This window comes from Amphibalanus amphitrite, unplaced genomic scaffold (genome assembly GCF_019059575.1).
Source record: "Amphibalanus amphitrite isolate SeventyFive unplaced genomic scaffold, NRLGWU_Aamphi_draft 000542F_arrow, whole genome shotgun sequence".
In the NCBI taxonomy this organism is placed as follows: domain Eukaryota; kingdom Metazoa; phylum Arthropoda; class Thecostraca; order Balanomorpha; family Balanidae; genus Amphibalanus; species Amphibalanus amphitrite.
In genome coordinates this window covers 330,101-353,293 of record NW_024882036.1, presented here as the reverse complement: position 1 = coordinate 353,293, position 23,193 = coordinate 330,101, and the positions used below count along the sequence as shown (strand labels likewise).

The 23,193-nt window shown below is 51.4% G+C and overlaps 1 protein-coding gene across 7 annotated transcripts in view; it reads right to left on the bottom strand.

Moving 5' to 3' along the window:
* Positions 1 to 23,193, bottom strand: part of LOC122393556 (serine/threonine-protein kinase N-like) — a 130,646-nt gene that overhangs the window by 54,286 nt on the left and 53,167 nt on the right. For 4 of the 7 annotated variants that reach the window (XM_043389731.1, XM_043389728.1, XM_043389730.1 and 1 more), the window contains 8 exons: positions 22,113 to 22,299; positions 20,219 to 20,388; positions 9,979 to 10,063; positions 8,762 to 8,963; positions 3,419 to 3,576; positions 2,354 to 2,419; positions 1,283 to 1,407; positions 699 to 827 (listed from right to left, as the gene is read on the bottom strand). In XM_043389731.1, coding sequence (XP_043245666.1) covers positions 699 to 827; positions 1,283 to 1,407; positions 2,354 to 2,419; positions 3,419 to 3,576; positions 8,762 to 8,963; positions 9,979 to 10,063; positions 20,219 to 20,388; positions 22,113 to 22,299 — 1,122 coding nt within the window. The remainder of the gene's footprint in view (positions 1 to 698; positions 828 to 1,282; positions 1,408 to 2,353; positions 2,420 to 3,418; positions 3,577 to 8,761; positions 8,964 to 9,978; positions 10,064 to 20,218; positions 20,389 to 22,112; positions 22,300 to 23,193) is intronic. The other 3 variants (XM_043389733.1, XM_043389732.1, XM_043389735.1) reach the window with 1 other exon arrangement.

Below are 23,193 nucleotides of genomic sequence, written 5' to 3'. Positions count from 1 at the left end.
CGTCCAAGTAGAGCCTCCAGAAATGTGTTACATCTCAACAGATAAGGGCCCTGACCTCACTCAAATTTACACCAACAGAATATGTTCCACCGTTCCCCACCGAACCTTAGCGACAGTACCGTTCATAGCCCTCTGAGCAGTACCAGCACACTGTACTTCAGCGAAGAGGAGTCCCTCCCCTCCTCCAGGGTATCCCACTGAGCCAGTACACAGTACCTCAGCGAAGGAGAATAACTCCCCTCCCCCACGTTACCTCAGCGAAGAGGAAACTCTCCCCTCCCCCACGTTACCTCAGCGAAGAGGAAACTCTCCCCTCCCCCACGTTACCTCAGCGAAGGAGAATAACTCCCCTCCCCCACGTTACCTCAGCGAAGAGGAAACTCTCCCCTCCCCCACGTTACCTCAGCGAAGAGGAAACTCTCCCCTCCCCCACGTTACCTCAGCGAAGAGGAAACTCTCCCCTCCCCCACGTTACCTCAGCGAAGAGGAAGCTCTCCCCTCCCCCACGTTACCTCAGCGAAGAGGAAACTCTCCCCTCCCCCACGTTACCTCAGCGAAGGAGAATAACTCCCTCCCCCACGTTGTTACCTCAGCGAAGGAGAATAACTCCCCTCCCCCACGTTACCTCAGCGAAGGAGAATAACTCCCCTCCCCCACGTTACCTCAGCGAAGAGGAAACTCTCCCTCCCCCACGGTACCTCAGCGAAGAGCAGTCCCTGCGGCTCGAGCTGAAGCGCCATGCCGTCCCGAACGTCATCAATAAACTCCTCCAGACGGAGGAACTTGACGGCGCACAGCGAGCGCCAGTCGCGCCAGTAAATGTCCACCTGTGACGGACAGTCAATAGTCAGTCACCGGGGGCAGTCAGACATCAGCCACCGAGCCAGTCCACATTACAGCCCAGAGAGCGCCAGTCGTGACAATAGGTGTTCACATGTGAGGGCAGTCAACGATCATTCAATGAACCAACCAATGTCGGGGGCGTTACGAGCCACAGAGATTAAGAGAACTGAACAGCACGGAACGGTAGCACGTCTCATAAACATCGGCAAAAGGAAAATATAACACATGCTGGGGGCGCTCTACTGGCATGTGCTCTCCAACACACATGTTTGCTTCTCACGATTTTGTCCCACTCCGCACAACCCACCATCAAGAGTAACACATCAAACACAACAAAGATGAGGGCTGACAACGCACCTCGTCCAGAACACTACAAAGATCCCACGCCCGCCCACCCAGTGTTCCGAGCTGTACCCCTCCGGGCGCTCCTATCACGTACCTCGAGCTCGCGCGACTTGTCGAGGTCGATGGAGAAGCGCTGGTCCCAGGCCTGCTGGGAGCACGCCTTCCAGCTGGTCTGGCCCACCGCCACGTTATCCAGCTTCAGCACCGCCATAATCTCATCTGAACGACGGCGCGAAGGGGGGAAGGTTAGGAGCGTGGAAAGGGGGAGACTTCGTACAGCAAGATACGGCGCTGTATTGACTGACAATGATTATATTTAATGCGTTAGAGCATCAATAGCATAAAGCAAAAGTCACTGCTTATTATTGGAAAACAAATATTTTTACTGTCATGAAAGCAAGATCTAGGAAGAAATATAATTAGGCATATTATAATTGGTTGAGCTGGTTATTTAACGCAAAGCGGCACAAAGTGCACAATTATGTACAGAAGAGGTAGCAAATAAGAGCCATTTACAATGGAATTCATCGATGAGTGACACAAGTCAATTACTGCAGAAACATGAGCAAATTAAATGCGAATCACAAACAATTTACAACATAATGTTCCATACTAAGCATCTTTGATATGCACAATCAATTGCTCATGTAGCTGCAGTAATTGTCAAGAAAGTCCCCGAAAAGTGAAACCAAAGCGTGCAGTGCCGCATTTGTGCACATTTACAGTTTAAAAAGTGCAGTGTTCTGATCCCCAGCCTCGTGAAAGACAGACAGACCGAGAAGAAAACAGTGAAGAAGAGAGAGGAGGGGAGTTTCAGGCGCGGCCGCGCCAGTTCGCCGCGGCGCCCGCCAGCCGGGCCGAAAAGCCTGAAGATATTTTGAGCATCGATGGGTAAGAAATTGGCCAGGAATCGGCTTGACCAACATTAAGCTTGGCATCCTTTTGAAGGACGGGTGATTTTAGGAGACCAAATGAATTTACTTTAAAAAATGATCCAGAAATGTTGAATTGAAAAGAGCATTCAGAGCCACAGTATCCCAACGAGTCATAAATGTGTTTTCTTCTCCGTAGATTCGATAGCATTGAGTTAAGCTACGCTACCGCCGCCTGCCGGCGGGCGGCGCGGCGGTGGTTGCGTCCGGCGCCGCTAGGTGTCACCACTTACTGGAGGCGAGCTCGGCGGAGCGCGGCAGGCAGGGGTTGTTGAGGACCTGGCGCACCAGCCCCGGTGCTGCGGCACACGGCACACAGAGAGCGTGCAGACACACAGACACACACAGACTGAGACGGACAGCCCCGCTCATACATACAGACATACACCGCGGCAGGACGGGTGGGGGGTTGGATGAATGACGTAGGGAACAGTCGCAGATAATCACTTCGGGAGTCTTGGGACGTTCGCAGCAGGATGCTGGAAAAGAATATCAAACGAGGATGATCTATATTTCAAAGCTGAAGATCGTTTGACTCGCTTGAAAAGCACAGTCATTGTGTTTAGACGGACAGACCATGAGGATTGGGATGCGCAGCGGTGTCTCAAAGTCCGGTTAGTCACTTGGAAACACAGCACACCATGCCTGGAGCCTGGAGCGTCAAAACATTACCGGCTATGGACAGATGGCCAAGAAGAGACGAGTGCACAGTCACAAAACCCCACAGACACTATAAACTATCCCGGTTCATCAGCCCCCAATGTGCATTTACCGCTTGCAAAACTGGTGTCCCTGGTCTAAATATTTAGCATTTACATTGAAAAAAAAAACAAAAATCTGCAAATGAAGCCAAAAGTGAGCCTATATACAACTAACGGCAAGTGATCGCAAATGCGTAACACGGCCAGCTATCTGAATATAACACTGGATGATGATGACAACGAATTTCGTGCGTAAGTGGCGCAGCCAGCGTTTTGCTTTGTTACCAAACAGCGCCACAAGCGCTGTGCGGACGGCCAGAGACGCGTTATAAAGCATTAAAACAAAGCTATCAATGACGGCGATATGAGTCAGCCGAGCAGGATGCTCCATCGTTTGACATTAGTGAAGCGGCCTCTCGCCTCTGAGAGTTTGGTAGATCCAGGGACACCATGTTAGTATTCCAACACCTCGTAACCAAAACCATTCCCCCGTCCCCTCAGCATGCCCAGTCTCCGCAGGCACCCAGCTGAACCCATCGCCCGGGCCGTTCGTTAGCGCCGTGGCGCCTACGAGCCGCCGGCCGGCGGGTGACTCACTGCTAGTCTCGTCTTTGACGCTGTACGATTTAGACGAGGAGCGGCCGGTGACGCCCTTCATGAAGAAGCGCAGGTCGGACGGGCTGGAGATGCCGTGGACAGAGTCCCGCCGAGACCGGCCCGGTACTTCCTCCAGCAGGCCCTGGCAGCCGAGTAGACTGAAATGAGAGGTCAGGTCAGGTCAGGTCAGTAGAGAAAAAAGTTCCAAATCACTAATAACAGACCGGCTGACCCCCCATTATCGAGGCAGAAGATTGAGGTTATATCAGATAAGCTGAGGCATGTTTCGATAGTCTTGGGATAGACTAGATCATGTCACAGTACAGTCGCGCAGGCTGAGAAATGTAGTCACACAGCTAACACAAAGTCAAGTACAGGGACCCGCAGTTGCTTCTGTACACACTAGTATTTCAGCGTATTCTTTGCCTGTGACACCGTTGGAGGCGAATTGGGAAATGATTGTGTGCTTATTAAAACCACCATCTGAAGGGCTTTAAACTGATGTGCTACTCTCCTAATTCAGTGAACTTTTTATGGCTATATCAGCAAAACATTGTTTTCAGCGCTTTTTCCTGCCCCATTCCTTCTGAAACCTGGAACCGCTTATTCCATTTGCTCCTGCCATCTGACGATGGTCGTGCTCACTACTAGTTCCGGCGCTAGTTACTGCTCTAGTTTTGCACCCGGCACAAACTCAGGCGGCACCGGGCCGTGGCTCGACTAGGGAGGGTCGGACCGAGCCGACTGCCTGGGGCGCGGTTAGATCGGACGCCCTGCTGGGGAAGGGGACGGGAGTGAGGGGAGGGGAGGAGGTGGTCACGTGGTCCGTCCAAGCTCGCAGACGACCTGTCCTGCGCCCAGCCATGTTCCGTGATCCAAAATGGCACGAGAGCTGTGGAATGCCTGGAGGAGACGCTTCGAAAGCGAACTTCAGCAGCACTAATTTACCATATTCTGTGGAGATAAATGAATATTATCTTAATGCAGAAAAAAATTGTATGGCCAACTCACTCCAAGCTGTATAAGCTATATCTTTTTAAAAGTTGTAAATAAGATTATTTTTAGGGACTTATAGGTTTCGTATACACAGTGAATTGTATTACATTAAGCCGTTTCGCTGTTATGGTTACTAACTGAAGAGTTATCCTTTTTTCTCACAGGGAATGACAATACAATAACAATACGAATAAAACCAGACGTTTCGCACAAAAAAGTGCCTCCGTCAGTGGCAAGAAATAAGTAATTAGGCATACATGTTTTCTTTCGATAAAATCGATGAAGTATAGTTATCTTTACTTTTTTAAAGATATATTTCAGCAGTTTTTTAAGCACATCATGGAAGCTTATAAACATTTGTGTATTTTATCGGCAACCCGGCTGGCCAGATCGAGACGGTGCCGCATTTAGTTCTCATCGATGTTAAACCTATACACTTATTTTTCTCCACTGACAAAGGCACGTTGTTGTCCGAAACGTTTGGTTTTATTCGCATTGTTTTTATATTGTCATTGTCCGTGAGAAAAACATACTCATATGGACTGGTCTCAGTTCATGAAGAAATTGTTGCAAATTCATCAACACAGATAAAATGAATATTAGCCCTCACCACACATATAAGTAGAGGTAAGCAGACCGCGCCCCCTGTTTTTCACCAATAAATCGCGGCAAAGCGAAGGATTGCGACGATTCCTTGGTGCCCTGGAGTTAATCAATTTTACAACTTCCCTGAAAATTAAATAGCCCTTATCATTTTGCATCTTGTCTGAGAATTTTAAATCCCTGAACCAAATTAACTTTAACCTGTGATTATTTTTCTCAAGATCATGTCAGGCCAGAATAGCAATTGAAAGTCAGCGCACATCTTCTGTGTGTTTCCATAGTCATTTCGTGATTAGCAACGTGACAACATGTGAAATATAGTTACTATCTAATGTTTGTCTCATTGATTGTTGTGGGTGCCAAGGTCACGTGAAACTCAGGTTAAGGTCATTTACTTGAAATGATCTCGGTTAACTTCCTTAAATTTACACCTTTTTACTGTGGTCTTTAGGAAGCGTTGGTTTGAAATTTAGCACCCATTTTAGCATTTGAAAACTAGGCATACTTAGGTATCAGTTATAGTGCCTATGAAATATGTTGCAAGGCTGTAAGTGCTGGTTAACATTCTATGGATAGCCGGCAGAACGCCTAATGGGTGATCTGGCGTGACCCGTCCTACCCCAAATGCTTTGATACATCATCTTTGATCAAAGCAAGTGCAAATTCGGAGTCAGAAGCAGGCCAAGTCCCAGCAAACTTCACTTGCAGAAATTCTAGCAGGACCCAATTTTCCGTGCTTTTGGGTTATTAACTTGATCTGGGAGGTCAACCAGTGACCTAGGATCTCAGCATTGACCAGGACATAAAAGTAATTGGCTTTCTCTCGTCAGCGATGACCAGGACCCTCAAATCATCGGATTTCTCTCGTCACGAGCAGCTCGCTCTTTTTTATTTTTCAGCGAAGCTCTGGCTCTTTTTATCAAGGGCCGAATGGCTGAGGGTTTCTACGCCCCTCCGCTACATGTAAGACGCTGAAAAGAAATGCCTAAATGGGTGAGGGTTAAACATCGATTGGTTTTTAAGTGCCGAAGCCCGAAGCACTTTAATTTACTTCGATAGCAGTTTTTAAGACCAACGAGCTCGAATACTATAACTTCTTGCACAATGTAAGCACCACATAAAATGAATCGTAAGAGAAGCGGCTCAGGATTAAGGAGCTATGAGACACTTAATAAAAAAACGGCATAGATTAGAAACTGCACCTAACTTGCACTGGTTTTTAAACCTTTTCGTTGCAGACGGGTAGATTAAATTTTAGGATTGATTTCAGCTGATGCTCAAATGGAGCTATTCATTCGTTCATTCATGCGACCATCCAATTCCATTCATAAAAGAAGCCAGTGACAAAATTGTTCATTTTAGATAAGTGTGAAATACAAACTCTATAAAAGTTTAATGATACGGCAAATTTGACAGCTTTTATAATGAACAGACAAATAACTTTAACAAATGAAGGTTGAGAGCCCCAAATAGGGGAGAGTGAGATAAGATGAGCCAAGGGGCAAGTTTAGCCACCCCATGTTTCTCCTATGGCGTTAATTGACTTGAGCTTCCATGTGCCGTTCGCTTACGATGCTGCAGTCTTTCATGTGAGACGGCAACGTTCTCACGCTCAGCACCCGGTAACATGTGGTATCGCCCCTAAGACATGTTTTGCCTTTAAAATGAGATGGTTGTTATCTGCGGTGCATGGTTATTTTCCTTAGCGGGTGTCATTAATCGAAAATGGCCACGGATGGGGCAAGATGAGCCATTTTCACCTGGGGGAAGATGAGCCGGATAAGCCATTGTTGTCTCTGCTGTCGAAAACCAAACTGAGCTGCGCTTGTTCTGCTGAATAAAAATGGTAGGAAATTGTTTTTCTTTGTTGATTACACAAGTTGTAAGTGATTTGCAGATTATCTGAAGGATAAAATGATTTCTTCCGTGATAGAAAACTTGACGAGTTATCGGAAGGCTTTAAACAGTCACTTTTTGATGGAGGAAAAAAACTTTGCCATAAGTATGTATGCCATGGAGTAAATAAAAGAGCCCACTCTTCGCCGCGCCCGGGAAAAGAAGAGGTTCGCTTTTTCTAACCATGCTCAACTTTCCCCACGATGTGTCTCAACTTACCCCGCCCATGGGGTAAGATGAGCAACGTGCAAGTCGCAAGATGATTTTTGGCGTAGCCTTTCAGTACAAAAATAAGCGGTATGAAACATTTCTGGCCACCATTACATGCGCAAATGACCACTCTGTCCGTCCAACCCGTATACGCAGAAAAATGATCAGTAAGTTAGCCTGTAGCTTACGAAAAGCAAAAAGCGGCTCAACTTACCTCATTCTCCCCTACGTAACACAATTGAGGGCATTTTTTAGGCCATCACAGTATTTGTCATCAATTGTTGTTTGGGGGACTGGGGAGGGTGGTTACTGGCTCATAAACTGCCCCCCCCCCCCAAAAAAAAAAGAAAGAAAACGAAACCGATCATCCGCGAAAATAACTATTGAGCTCGAACCAAGTTGACGAATCGATTTATAGGTATGCAGGATGACTAACGATGCCACTTTTTGACTTCTTGTGTCAAATAAATTCCATCATCTGGATAGCACGTCATCATTCTATTTGACATTTTGCAACAAACGTATACTATTTGGCGCGACTAGCCTCATAAATGTTCTGAAACTAAAACCGTTTCTTCGCAATTAACTTGGACCACGTCATCCCAGCTTATGCACGACAAAAATGAAATAATGCTTCAGGTTCACTGGCCTGAATTCCAATACTTAAAGTTTACTCAAAACCAGTGTGGCTGAGGCACTCTTCGCTACATCTCGTGACGGCCACCATTGTGTTGCATTTTTTAGGTAAGCTATAAGTTACTAAAGAAAGGATTAGTGAGTGGGTTGAAAACAGCCCTCACCCTCCACCTCCCTTCTTCTGGAAACATAAGTAACCGAAAGATCTGGCGATGGTTTATCCACCTCCTCTGCCGCCGCGCTGCGAGGCCTCGATTCGTTCGGTATGTGGCTTCATGAGCGGTCCTCCCCGGAGGCAACGTGAAAGGTCATGGCCTGTATCAGAAATTTATACGTTGCTGAATATGTTTTATAGTTCTTCCAAGGCCTTGGACACCGTTTTATTATATCAGATAAGCATTGCACTTTCTTGTCAATCAATACATTTAAAGAAAACTTGATCATAATCTTATACTGCGACAATTGTAGTTCTGCTTATGGTTGCCTCTTTATGATACGGGCCACCACCACCTCCACTGCGCTGGAGCTCAGGCGTTCTACCCCTCCCCGCTACGGACCGGCCCTCGGGCTAGGTGTGTTAGTACTGAGCGCAAACCTGTAGTAGTCACGTGACTTTCATTCACGTAGCGGGAACGGAAGCTATAGGCGATACCAAGGACGGGCTCTGGGGAGGCAACCGGCGCGGAAAAATAGCACGATTGTAGTTTTGGAAGAATATCTGTTGCGGTAAGAGGAATTATACAAAACATACGTCCTAGGAGCAAACATGTGTTATTCCTCCATACTTTGCGCTACATTTCCTTTCTCCAATGCCCACCACTTAGCAAATAATAGCGCAATTCTAAATTGGTAATATATGTGTACAGTAGCAACTGCGGGTCCCTGTACCTATCTAAGCCGTCACAAAAGTCATGGAAGTCACGTTTTAAGGAAATTGCATCAACAAATACACACGCATACACAAACACCCCATCCCCTCTCCCCTCCCTCCCTCTCTCTTACCGGACTTCCAGTTTTCCGGTGACGGCGGCGGTTTTGACCACATTAGTGCTCGGTCGGTAGCGTAGTGCGCCCGGACAGGGGGCCGCCGGGGGCGTGTCGCGCGGCTCCACACTGCGCCGGAAGTTCTCCAGACTGGCAGAGTTGGTGGAGGGCGACTGCACCTGGTCCAGGTCCTCCTTCAGCTCGTCAGCCTTCAGTGAGCCTGATGGAGGGCAGGGGGGGGGGGAGTGATGGTGAACTTGTAGAAAAGGGCGGATGCAAGATGCTGAAAATGACACTGAAGTTGACTTCGTCACGAATTCAGAACGATAACTTATGCTACTGTAATCGGCAGAGGTGACGATAGAAACGAGTCACGAAAACTGTAACAAGCAAGAAGAAAAGGTACACACATTTCCACGAAATGGCAGGGGAGAGTTAGACGCCAGCCTTTCAATCCAACGATGACGAAGCAGCAAATAATGACATCAGATGGTGCCTCTGGGCAACTGGCTGAATTGAGCAGCAGCCAGACTGAAAACTACGCGTTTCAGAAAAGTACGATTCATTTTCTGCCACAGGTGAACGCCTTTCAACATCCACCATTTTTCGTCTATTCTACAGTTTTCCTCCACCATATACCCTCTTCAGTGCCGGTCAGGTAAAAACCGCACAGGTGGTCGCTGCTATAAAGGACCGGTCGGCAGTCAGGGACGGTCTGTCATCACAGGGGGCACAAAGACGCCCACCTGACAACTGGTCCGACACACACACACACACAGAGTCACACTCAGTACTCTGGGGTGCGGGACGGATCAGGGACGGATCAGGGACGAAAACACGGCAGGCTGACGGCTGTGTGACGCACTGTTGTGAAACTGAGGGCAGTCGCACAGTTTCACAATAGTGCGAAGCTCGCAGACGTCATTGTAGAGCACTGGGCGAGAGGTTGAATAAATTGCAATGGTGTAAAGAACGTTTCTAGTGACCATGCAAAGAAGATTCTCGAACAGCGTAATGGAAAATATTGATAAATGTTTCAAGCACGAGAGCTGAAATCAATCAAAGCAACTAACTCATAAGTTGTCCCATGACGCATTTGCTTCAACATCATAGACCCATTACGCCTCAATGCCACGCCTACTATTAAAATCGATCCCATTCCCCCAATACTATCATAAAATGTTGTCAAGTCATCTCCCGCGGACCCTAGCTCTCGTGTTTCCCGTTTCTCTCACCAGGTGGCAGCTCCTTCCGCCGTCGGTCCAGCGAGAGGCGGAGCAGGTCCAGCTTCCTGCTGGACTCCTGCAGACTCTGCTGCGCCTGGGGAAGGACGTGACGAACGTCAGGGGCGCGTCACAACTCATAGTGACACAGTGAAGGTGTTACAGCGCGAGAGGAGACAGTAACGCTGTCACGGGGAGGGGCTCAGATGTAAGAGGGAGACTGTATCCGACTCAATGTAGCTGAACTAGGGAGCGGTTCCATACGGTACATTTAAGCACGCTGAATGGTTGAGGACGTGTGTCAATAGGTGAGGGCAGGATGTAGATGCGCTCAGTGGCATGTAGCATAGTGGGTAGCATAGCGATCTTATCATTCTTATCATCTCATCACCCGGATCCCCCCAAAATAAATCTGATCACCCAGCGACACCTCACATCTCTGCAGACACCCCTCACCCCCTCCCTACCTGATCGTCTCTGGACGACCTCCTGAGCAGTATGGCCTTCAGCGCGGCCACGCGGCTCGCCTGGCCGGGCCGGTAGTGTCTCTCCTCCCCCTCGCCACCGCTCCCCGCCCCCTGACCCGGCCCCACGCAGCGTGCCGTCTCCATTAGTGATATAGAGCGCTGGAAGAAGAGGTGTTTGAGCACGCGCCGGCGCCGCCCCAGCTCGAGTAGCTCCTCGACGGAGCGCGACCGGCGCGGGGGAGGTTCATCCTCCATGGGCCATTCGTCCCCGCTGTCTGTTAGGAGCTCAGACTCCGAGTAGAATTCAGACTCGGATGAGCCAGGACCTGATGAGCTAGACGAGCCAGAGGAGCCAGAGGAGCTGGATGAGCCAGAGGCGGAGCTGGATGAGCTCTCGGTGGAGCTGGAGCTGGCCTTTCTCAGCGCGTGCTGCTGAGCCACGGAGCGCAGTGCCAGCACCGCCTGTTTGAGGGCGACCAGTCGAGTGGCCCGCTCCGAGTTAGGTGACAGACGCAGTGTCGGCGGCGCGGGCACCTCCAGTTTGGAGCGGTCCTTGTCAACCGCTGACCCGGGCTTCACAGAGGAGCGCACATCTGAACCCTCAGAACCCGCGCTATGCTCCTCCGTCACAGAAGTCCTCTCTGAATCTGCTGTCTTCTCCTCCACTAATTGTTCTTCACCCGGGCTCACTACCACATGTTCGTCTCCTGTACCGTCCAGCGTCTCAGCACTCCCATCCCGACCCCTCTCCGGCCCCTCTGTCCCCTGAGCTGTCCCCCCACCCCCACCCGCCACTCCCCCGCCCGTCCTCCGCACAGTCCGGGGTTTGTAGATGACCGTCGCAGCGCTGTTGGAGCTCGCCCCACTCTCGTCACTGTCGGAATACACGGCCTGAGCGTGTAGCGCTGACAGTCGCGGCACCAGATCGGGTAGGTCGTGAGATGACGGACGGAGTCGACGGGTCGGTAGAAGAGGGTCTGGGGGACGCTTAGAAGTCGCACCACCCTCCGCTGATGGGTTGGGCTCAGTCTCCGTCGCTCCAGCCACAGACAACTCAGACGTAGCCGCCAGTATGGACGCCTCACTACGAGCTTTTCCGGCCGCGCGGAGCCGCCGTCCCGCCGTCTTCCCACCGCCAGCCGCCGAGACATTGAACAGCGACTTGGACTTCCAGGCCGAGTGTTTGAACCGGGCGCGGTGGCGACCGTCCTCGGCCGGGCCCACGCGCCGTTTCTGGCGCACACGATCGACGAGACCGCGCCAGAATCCGCGCGCCTTCACCACGTAGCGGCCGTAGGCGTCAGACATAGCGGTGACCTGGGGCGGGTCAGGTCACTGGGGGTCACCAGAGTTTCTGATACCAGGCCTGACACTATCTCTGACATCGAAGTTCAGCAGCGTCTTCGACACAAGGCCTGTCCTGGACACCTCTGGCACCTGCAGAGTTCACCAGAGTCTCACTAAGCCACCGACTCTGATTCACCTGAGACCAGAGGTCCGTTCTCCAGCCTCTGACACAGGGTCTGTCTTTCTGAGACAGATGAAACCACAGCTCACAGACACCAATGACGATGTTCAGGTTCTTTTTTCAGGACACACTGACCGCAGAGGTCATCAGCGCCCTCACAAACACTCAGCTGTGTCAGCGGTACACCCGGTGTCAGTGTCACTCGATAGTGTCACAGCTGACAGTCTGGAGCTGACAGCTGACAGTCAGGTGACAGCTCGTAAACAGCGCGCTGTCGGCGACTCACGGTCACTGAGTGCCCTCACCAGCACCAGCGTAACAGTCACGCGCTATCCGTCCACACACAAGTATGATGCTTCACAGGCTCTTTGCCAACACGTCTTGTCGACTCCTGTACTGGGGATCAATCACAGGCTTCAGAACAAGACACCGTTTTCCTTTTCACTGTAGGTACCACTGTTCACCATAGTTCGTGCGCTACAACTGTTCTGATGCGCCACTCCAATTGTATCGTCACGCAGCGTTAGTTTGTTTCTTTTGGTTTTGTTTGTTGCCTCGGTTTGTTTCTTCTATCAGCCACCAGTCGGCGCTACTGCAGACCTGATGAAACCGGGGACAGCCCCTAGGGCAAAGAAGACAACAAACTGCACTGGTAGCCGGTCTGTTGTAATCCCGTCTCCTCATCTGTCGGGGACACAAGGTAGGTTGACTCGGAACAACGTTTATCGCTATTCACCACTCTCGTCTCCCTCTGCGCAGTCAGTTTTAACCACAGACACTCGTCAGAGTCCCGGACAAAGTCACTCTCCACTTCCTGCTGTCTCTCTCCTTCAGCTGACGAGCGGCTTAGACACCAGCCAGTCTTCCACAGACTATTCCCACGTCCACACACTATCACACCGAGTCCTCAGACTATCACCAAGTCCTCAGACTATCACATTAAGTCCACACACTATCCACAGCGTCCAAAGACTCCCACAGAGTCCACAGACTATCCCCGCGTCCACAGACTCTCCCACCGGGCGCACACTGCCCGCCTCTCAGCCCCGACCACCGACCACCGCTCGGCCGGCGGTAGAGCGCACGTGTCGACGGTACACGATCGATATCGAGTGCTCCGGCCCCGCGGCTGCTGCCGGGACAGCCGGTGTGGGCACAACACCTGTGGGGACGGCGACGCCGCCCACGACTGCAGACGGCATAGGAACGAGAGAACGGAAAAGAACGGCGGAACTGAGCCCGACACCAACGAAACGAATAGAGCGACTTTACCGAGCTTAGAGATCAGAGAACGATAACGAGGACGAAAATCAGTATGGCTAATCAATCCGTAATTCACAACACCATGTGATATGAAAATAGTGATTGTGTCAGTGGGATTAAACAGGAAATGTGTTTCTCTCTAGATACAATCACCGTATCCGCAGAACCATTTGTACTTTCAGTGATGTCGAAACATGTTCGGTACATGCAAGCACACAACTGGATCGCATGCCTCTCATTATATTATATAAGAAGACATGACAAGTCGCCCATCCATTGCTCCATTCTAGAGGCGTCAGTAGGCTCCACCTACAGAAGGCGGTGTCATCAGCACACACCATGACATGGCTCCGAACTGAGTGGTAGGTCCCCGCGCCAGCTGTGACCCCCCCCCCCCCCCGGCTCAGGTGTCTGGGGGGGGGGGGCGGTGACAGCCAGGGGGTGACTCACACTCTGGCGGGGTGGGTGGTTATAATAAACAGGTGATAACCGGTCAAAGGTCAGGGTGAGGGCTAACAACGCAGCAAGGAAGGATCTTGAAGTCATGGTCATCAATGAAGACTTAAAACCCTACAGTGCAGGATATATTTTGAGCAGCAAATACAAACCATCCAACGACCATGGGTAGCGCCTATGCTTTAGAACAGCACAGGAGTGCCAACACAATTCATTACATGCCCCGCACAATTTGTTACCTACCACCAGCGTGCGAAATCCCAAAACAGCATGAGAGCTGCCTTTTCTATTTCTAGAAAATTTCTACCTTTCAGATTCAAAGGTAGGAACCTGGCAGTGTTAAGCTCCTGCAAACTTTCAGTGTAGAGCTCTGATCGACAGATGGAAGTTCCGCATAGACCTACGGTGAGCTACCACTAGCCCGTGGTAAACTCAGCAGGTTTTTGGCCAGAACGGCAGTCGCACAAGGAACACTACGTAGTGGTCACTTCACAATCAGTTTCGCTTTCTGACCCTCCGGTCTGTCGGTCCCACCGATCCCTGTGATCCTCGCGGTCCCGGTCTCACGGTCCGTGGTCCCGTCGAGGACCGCACGGTCTCCCGGACCAAACTACCCCCAGACGGAGACACAGGGGAGTCCTTCACGGGCACCCAAAATCCATCACCACCCTCACACAACACAGACACCGAGCGGAGGTCAGATGACGTCCTGTATAGAGCCCTGTCCGCGCCACGGCGCATCGGCAGGGATCTGGCAGGGGTGCGGTTTCGAGGGATCCTCTCTTCATGGTAGCACGCCTCCAGAGACCGGCAGAGGTTGGAGGTCGTCCTCCGCAGAGGCTTCTGACCTCCCGACTGGGGTGTCGGTGGTAGCCTGAGGTCAGAGGTCGTCCTGTGTAGAGGCTTCTGTTTGCCCTCTTTGATGTCAGATGTCGGTTTCGCCACTGACCTCTGACGACCTGTCCTGAGGTCAGAAGTCGTCCTTCCCAGTGATCTCAGTTGTCCCTCTCTGAGATCAGAAGTTGTCCTGCGCAGTGACCTTTGTTGGTCTTCCTTCAGGTCAGAAGCCGCCCTCTGTAGTGACCTCTGCTGTTCTCTGAGGTCAGGTGCCGTCCTCTGCATTGACCTCTGTTGACCCTCCCTTAGGTCAGAGGTCATCCTGTGTAGAAGCTGACCCTCTGCAAGGTCAGAATCCACCCCGTGCTCCATCTGTCCAGGCGTACAGCACCTCTCGGCTATCAGACCCCCGCGACCCCTCCTCCGTCCCCTCCGGGGGGAGCGGGACGCGCTGAGTCGCTCTCCCTCCGTCCCCTGACCTCTGTCACGGGCCACCCGGCCCCGGTCGGCCACTAGGGCTCCCTCTGATGGTACAGACAAGGTACCGGGAGGTAAACAGGCAGCTGGCTGATCTTCGAGCGTCGCCTCTGGCGCCTCAGCTGTAGGTGCAGAGAACACCAAACCACAATCACTTCCAGTACACCCTGCGCTTCCATCATCACACTGTGTTTCCTCTTCTCTCTGCGCTGGGACAGAACGGCTGTCCCGTCTCTCATACAAACGGTGATCGCTCGTCGGTCGGTGTAGCATTGTCACTGATGAACACCCGTCACTGCAGTGGCCGGACCTGTCGCTTAAACCGCCTGACTTGTGACCACAGTCGCCAGACCTGCCGCTACAACCCGAGTAATGACGCTGTGAGCGGGGGCGGGGGCGGGGGCGGCCGTGGGACAACGAGCCGAGAGCTGTCACCAGTGCCGCCCACACAGTGTCCAGGGCACCACCGTCACCAACTCTGTCACCAGCTCTCTCACCAGCTCTATCACCACTACCACCCTCACTAGATCCACGATACCCACGAGCCGGTCTCCGTCTACCACAGTCCTCACACACGCCCAGCGGAGTGCCCCAGTCTTCTCCAACAGACGGCGAAGCTGATCCGCCGCGCCACTGCCAGCCGTAGGAGCGGCGCCCGGCCGAGCCCCAGTCCAGCGAGCACAGGTCCGGAGAGGTGACGGTTCGCCGCGGGGGCCGGGAGGACGGGGGAGTGCGGTCCGGAGTGATTGCTGTCGACCGCTGCCGGCGCCGGACGGAGCGCGGGGTTTGGTTACTTGTCGCCCTATCTCCTTCAGTGTCTTCAGCTGTCTCTTCAGCTGTCTCTTCACCCGTCTTTCTGTCCGTCTCTGTCCCCAGGCGACGCCGCTGTTTTCCGTCTTCTTCCAAACTGACTACCACTCGCACCAGACCGGACCCTTCTCTAGTTCCTCGCCGTTCCGTCTGGGTTCCAGTCTCACGAGTAGATGAGCCAGCCACTTCACAGGATTTGCCTGGAGCGGCATTGGAGACATTAGAGACACACGAGAAGCTCAGGCTTCCCGTAATGGCTGGGGTGTGGAGAGACACACTCAGAGACATGGGTCCTGTAGCAGATAGCTGCTCATGATACTGTCCGTGCGGACACGGATCCGGACACCGGCCAGGATCTGGACCTGGATCCGGACAAGGTCTGTGACACTGTCCGCAACACGCCTCAGGACACTGTCCTCTGTCCCTTCTCTGCCACTCTCCCCGACTCCTCTCGTCACACTTGTTCACCACTCTGTCTCTCGTTCTGTCACTCTTTCCTCCGCTCCGCTCAGCCATGGCTCTGCCGTCGACCGGCCGGTACTGCTCACACAGTCACACTGGTCTGCTGGGCGGAACTGAGGGCCCACGCCAGCTGGCGGCGGAGACCTCTCGTCATCTCAGCGCTCTGCCAGCGAGAGATCAGTCACATCAAATCGGGATCGCTTGGTAACTCAGATGCTGAATATGACGAAGACCAGGCTTCCCCTCTGTTCTTGAGAGTTCTGCCTGCTGTTGAAGGCGTAACTACACCAAAATCTGACCTCATTCATTCATTCCACTGTCGTTTGTCCTTGGTGTCGTTTGTTGTTTCTGAGTGGGCGTGTCTCTCTCGGACCAGTCAGCCCCGCTGGCACCGCTCAGAAATCAGGCGCGGCGCCAGGCCGACGGTGCTGACATCTATCGGGGAGAGAACGAACTAACCCCCTGGCCGCCGGCCGGAAATGTGATGAAACGAGATGACCGCGACCACCCGAGGTGCCAACTTGTCGGGGACAGGCGAGGAAAGGGTGGTAAAACTCGCCAGAAAAAAAAACGGAGTGATTTGCCAAGGAGAAGACACATTCAGAACAGTCGCCAACTTGTCTGCTGTGGAATCGATCGACGTAAAACAAAAGCACGACACGCCCATCTGAAAACCCCCGCCTGTAAAACCATCACATCAGTTTACCAATCAGACCACGAACCATAAACAAACCTCGGAACCATTTGGCCATCCACCCCGCCTTATCCGTCACACCGGGTCTATTTAGACACGTGACAGTGACGGTCTGCACTGGCGTCACCGTGCGTCACGTCACGTGACGTCTAATCACGCTCCCCCGGGCTGGGGCCAAAGTAAATACACAGCCCGCACCAGAGGTCATCCGACGCTGACAAACGACCTTAGCACGTCCGGTCAGCTGGTAAAACGGCTGCTCTGCCATAAACGAAGGAGGAAGCGTCTCAGATATCCGCACATTGGTACTTAAAATGACGGCAGAAAAGTGATGTCTGAATATTCGTTAAGTGGCTGTTGCCATAAGGAGACGGATTTCGGAAAACAGCGACTCGATGCAGCGGCGAGTGAGCGTAGTAACGCTTAGGCTGGAGACTTCCAGTTTGCGGTTAACTCGCGTTTATTTTGGTGGCTAACTTCCTTACACGCGTGTAGCTGCCCACCAACTTTTACCCGGAGACTTCCATCCGCGAATAACTCGCGGGTAGCTACACGCGGGTAAATATTTAAATGCCGACTTACACGCCAGTTTAAAGGGCTTCCCGATCAGCTGATCCGGATGCAGCGATCAGCTGGTCCAATGAACAAGTGCGTAATTCCGTTATTTATGGGACCGGTGGCCCCCAATCAGCGTTTTTACACATGCAATGAGTACAGCCGTAACAATGGGATGTGGTGTTGCATTAACCTAACCAGAACAGCGTTTGAAGCCGTGCCAATCAGCATCAATAATGCTACGCGCCTTGTGTTATTTCACTCTGTATGGCCGGCCGCCAGTCTACTGCATGATCTTATAACAGCCGTATCTCAGATTACTCGTCTGCCCTCGTCGGTTCGTCTCCGTCACCCCCCCTCCCCACCCCGCCCCGTCACTTCACCGGTGAGGCGTCGTCGATGTCCAAGTCAATGCTACACAAAGGACGATTATCACCGAGTGATCAGTTTACTCTGTGCGTGTCACGGGGTGGCTGCGTTCCAACGGCGCAGGCTCCGAGTCCAGTCCACCGCCAGTGCCCATTTGCTGCCGTTTAAACCGCGAATGGTCCTTTTTGGCCGTCCTTTTCATATCTCTCCAGAGCTGTGTCACTCTGTTTCTCGTCCCATTTTTCTTCGGACCTTGCATTACAGGCTGTACCTATCAATGTTCTTCCAAGACCGCTTTCGTTCTTCATTACTCCTTCCATCGTGTCGTTTATTTTCGATGTCTTTTACTTCAGTCTTCATGACATCGGCTAACAAATACCTGTCTCTGCTGCTGAAATTTCTGCTCCTCTTCTTCCTGTCCAGGGTTGTTGACCAGCCACTCGTATTGCTTCCATTGAGCTGGTCCTCGCCCCACTGACACGTAACACGAAGTGCGACGACCGGGGCCCGACACTGGCCGGCTGGCTCGACGATCATATTTCGGAGGCGATAAGAATCCCATCTCACTATCCCGAAGATTGCGAAATAGCAGCTGGTGGCAAGGAGATAGGTGCGATGGAACTTAACGCCTCCGTATTTGAAAATTTGAGTCCTACATCTTAAATTCTGTCAACTCAAATATTGCTCTCATTACTCATGTATGACTTGTCGAAAACATCTGGACACTTGCAGTGAAGAAATACGTTATTTGTAACCCCTCAACAGGCACTCAACAGGTACAGAGGCTAGTTTTACCAACAGCAAAATAGCCGCCTGCCGGAATTTTTTGTCTAAAGACCGTTTCACATAGGGAGCGTAAACACGACAAGCACGTAAGCGAATAGGGCTTTACCACTCTCGATCCGTATGTGAAGCGGCCTTTAGGCGAAAAATTCCGGCAGGCGGCTATTTTTCTGTTGGTAAAACTGGCCTCAATACTATGAAAAGGTGACCTCAAATTCGTCTAATCATAGCAGCCGAACGGCTAGGCCGAACTGGCTGAAAAAGCCAGAACTAGATGATTGCACTATTGTCTAGCACTTCAACATAAAATTTGCACAAAAAAAAACTTTCAAAACCACCTAAGGACCAAAAAAGGCACCACCGAAAAGATACCCGCGAACTTAATACATGGGGTGGCTCGCGTGTAAGTTCGTTCGCTAACTTAGCGAACAAACTATTTACCCGCAGATGGAAGTCTCCGGGCAAAGTTACCCACCGACTTAAACGCGAGATAAACGCCAACTTACCCGCAAACCACTTACACGCGACTTACCCGCGTGTGGAAGTCTCCAGCCTTATAAATCTGCTCAACAGATGGCGCGCGGAGCGCCGCTTTCTTATCAGGTGCAGTCGGGTCGCGAAATACGCCACATCTGCAGGATGCTTCTCCCTTCAAACGGACCTTATGACACCGAGCTGAACATTCAGTTGCGACTATCTACCCCATAGCTGCATCAGTAACCACTAGAACCCAACAACTGCCAATACGGTGCTACAAATAGCGCCTCGGAAAGGCATCTGATATGCCAGTCAACATCTGCAACGTGCAATCAGTAGGAGTTGTTGATTCAGTGGAAAACTTGAAGCTTGATTTTCGAATGTCTGCCTACGAGCGCTTCCTTGCCTGTGCATGCATCCACCCAGAGGAAACGTTACCCAAACGTCGATCTAACTAATCCATGAGTCCTATCCCACCGTATACAAACTAACCAGCGACATCGGAGCGCGCGTATATCATCAATCACTCCAACGAGCCGCCAAACATGGAGTTATCCACCGGGTAGCCTGTCATTACCCGACACAATGTTGACAGATTTGTCCGTCACGCGGGGCCATATGACAAATTATGAGGTGATTGAGGAGTCACAGAGCGTATTATCGGTCCATGTGACGGAAATGTATCGGTTTATGGCATGTAGCCAATTGTGGCCATATGTCACGACAAACTGAGGTCTTATTTCACACCAGTTATCAATTTACACTTCCGCTTTGCGTCAACCACATAACCGCAGGTTGTTGTTTCATTAGACAAACACTATTCGTTAGAATTGTGTTTTTCTATTGAAAAACAACCGGTACCTACGCGAGAACACAACCAGAAATGGTACGCTTGATAGTTGAAGCACATAACCTTTTTCTTGATTATCACATGATAAACAACTGCAATGCAACCAGGTGGCACATACAGTAAGACTTTTCTTCTCCCCTCACCTCTCTACCTCCTCCTACCCTCCCTCTCTCTCTCTCTCTCTCTCTCTCTCTCTCTCTCTCTCTCTCTCTCTCTCTCTCTCTCTCTCTCTCTCTCTCTCTCTCTCTCTCTCTCTCTCTCTCCCTCTCCTCCCCCTCTCTCACCTCCTGAAGCGCCTTTTTGTCGGTGACTTTGCCACTCTGCAGCAGGCGTATGGCGTTCTTGGCTCCGTCCATGACGGCCGTCTCAATACGCAGGTGGTGGCGCAGCTCCTCGATACGAACATCCAGGGGCGTCAGCTGACTGGTCTCGTACGCCCGGTCCACCGCCGAGGCTGGGGGGTCAGGTCATGGCAGGTCACAGAGGGGTCAGCTGGCTGGTATCGTACGCCCGGTCCACCGCGGCGGCGGAGGCTGGGGGAAGACTGAAGGTTACATACAGCGGGGTAAGCTGAATTCAGCTAAGGTCACAGAGGTTAGCTGAGGTCAGGTCAGGGCACATAGGGATCAGTTGGTGAGTCTCGTACGCATAATCCAAGTCTATACACAATAATTTGTCAGATACCTCCCCTTTATCACTGAAAAAGTACGAGCGCTTATATGAATGACCCGTGGAATGGACTTAAATAACCATTAGACTGAACTGGAACTAAGCCTAGTCTCAGATTTTACCTAACAATGTTGGCAAAATGAATGAACTGAAACAGAGACCTACTGCATTAACTTCAAGTTACAGGGGATCGGACCGATCAATACTTTTCATACCACCGCTGTCCTAAATCGCCTTACATCTGCTCACACCTGTTCGGGCCTGTCTAAACCAGCCAGCACCTGCCGCTTCATCCCATTCACGGCCAATATCCAGTAATGCGGGCATCACGACATTAATATTCCGTTGGGCCTCACGTTAGAACTCTATGGGCCTCACAGGTTTGTCGACAGGACGGGCGAATGAGAGACGGGGGGAGGGGGATGAAATATAAGCGGGGTAACAGTTACTGACCAATAGACATCGAGAGCTGCTAGAGATCACAAGACGCTGCAAGTACAGATGTAACCGTCACACGCAATCAAAACCAGGACATTTTTGGAACACCCTGTAGGATCGTGGATTGTAACTAACAGGTTCATAGATAGCGAAAGGAAGAATCGTGGAGTACCCTAGGCAGGATCACGAATCGCGACAGATCACGAATCACGGTAGATAAAATCACGAGGAACGACAGGTCAAGTCACCCGCTAGGTTTATAAAGCCAGGAACATCCGCCTGACGACAGAGTATCGTGACACCGACCATAAAAAATATGACTCGGTTTAGAGCATTGTTGTGCAACCATAAAGGAATTTATCAATAAACCAAACAAATAATACGCAAAACATCCAAACCTACTGATGCCTCTCGGTGGTAGTACATCAGAAGCCCTTCAATAGCCGTGCAGCCCTCAACGTGTTACTGCACGTGTTGTGCATGTTAACCGGGCACCACAACACTGCCCCTCCCTGCTGAGGGGAGGGGAGGGGAGGGGGAGGGGTGCAGGAGAGCTGGGAAAACCCAGCGCTATGGCCCGGACTGGACGGGCGGGCGGGAGAATAGGCAGGCTATGGACAGAGTCTCGGATAGCGAGAGAGGAGACAGGCAGTCACAGACGACCGCACAGCCTCTACTGAGGCTGCTCCTGTCCTATTTCTTCCACTCGAGCCCCATAGGAACAGCCCCTGCGGACCACGCGTGTCCAGAAAGGGAGAGATAGGTAGGGTCGAACCGAGCAATGAGAGTACAGTTTACACAACGCTACCTTAATTACCGTTACATACGCTTCAGGAGAGGATCGATATGGGAGAGCGTATAGCCACTAGGCACTAGTCGCATGGCGGACACTTTGCTAGAAGAGTACACTCCACATTGGGATGGAAACGAAACAAAGCTCGAAATTTCGACGCTGATCTGACCCAATCAATACCTGAGTCGTCACAGCTGTCAAAGAATACTAAAGCTAATTACAGGGTTTCAGGGTACCCAATCTGTAGCAGATACCACCGCCGTTCGTCTTATAGTTACCGATGGACCGGCTCTCGCCGACGGAGCTCTGTGCCACGTTCTGACTCAGTTTGTTGATGCGCATCTTGATGTAGTCGATCTTGGCCTTGGCGTCCTCGAGCATCTGATGTGCATCGGCCAGCAGCTTCTTACTCTGCTGGCCGCCGGCCGAGTACATGCTGATCAGATTCTCCGCGCCCTGCTTCACCTGAGGAGAGAATGAAGGGGTCAGGGGGAGCACATACTCGGACCAGAGCAGGCACAGAGGTCAGGGGAAAACACATACTGTGGTACAAGCATAGAGAGAGGGAGAGAGGTCAGGGGGTGAGAACACAATGTGATATAGGTGAAGATAGAGGGAGGGAGACACGTCAGGGAGTGAGTGAAATGGGAGTGAACTTTCATGGTCATTTCTGGCTAGTTCCGCAGTAAGACACCAATCAAAACAGTAGATGAGTTTCAGTCCAATATCGCACACCTGTTTTCACTCAGTTCATCTATTGCAGACATTTAAGAAAGTGTCGGTGGGTGCACCGAGCATTCATCAAGAACCCTGTCTAATGTTAAAGCCCAGCCTGACTGGGAAACTTTCCACTCTAGTAACGACCCGGCAATTGTCGAAAACGAGTCGGGACTAGTTGCAAACAGCCGCGACCACCCCGCCCATGTCACGAACGGGGAGAGAAAGCCACGCCTCCGGTACCGCAGACAGGCAAACAGACAGACACACAAAGACGGGAGGCAGGCCGGATCCACCCACTGGCTATGACGCACGACCCAACAGTCATAAACGCGAGTCTATTACCACTGAACGGGGACATGGTAACAGACAAATGTTACACAGCCGTAAAGGTGCTCAGCGCACACCACAACCCAGGGCTGGTATACGTGGCTACGTGAGTTGAATCGGAACCACTATTATGTTATGGTCTACTATGCTATGTTCCACTATGTTACGTTCTACTAGCGTTACTTTGCAATGGTCAATATTATAGTGAATTCGTGAACACTATGGAAATCATCACACCAGCATCGGCGCGATTCATTTGTATGGATGCTATCAGTAAATGGGCGTCACCGTTGTCAGACATCCCCATCACCC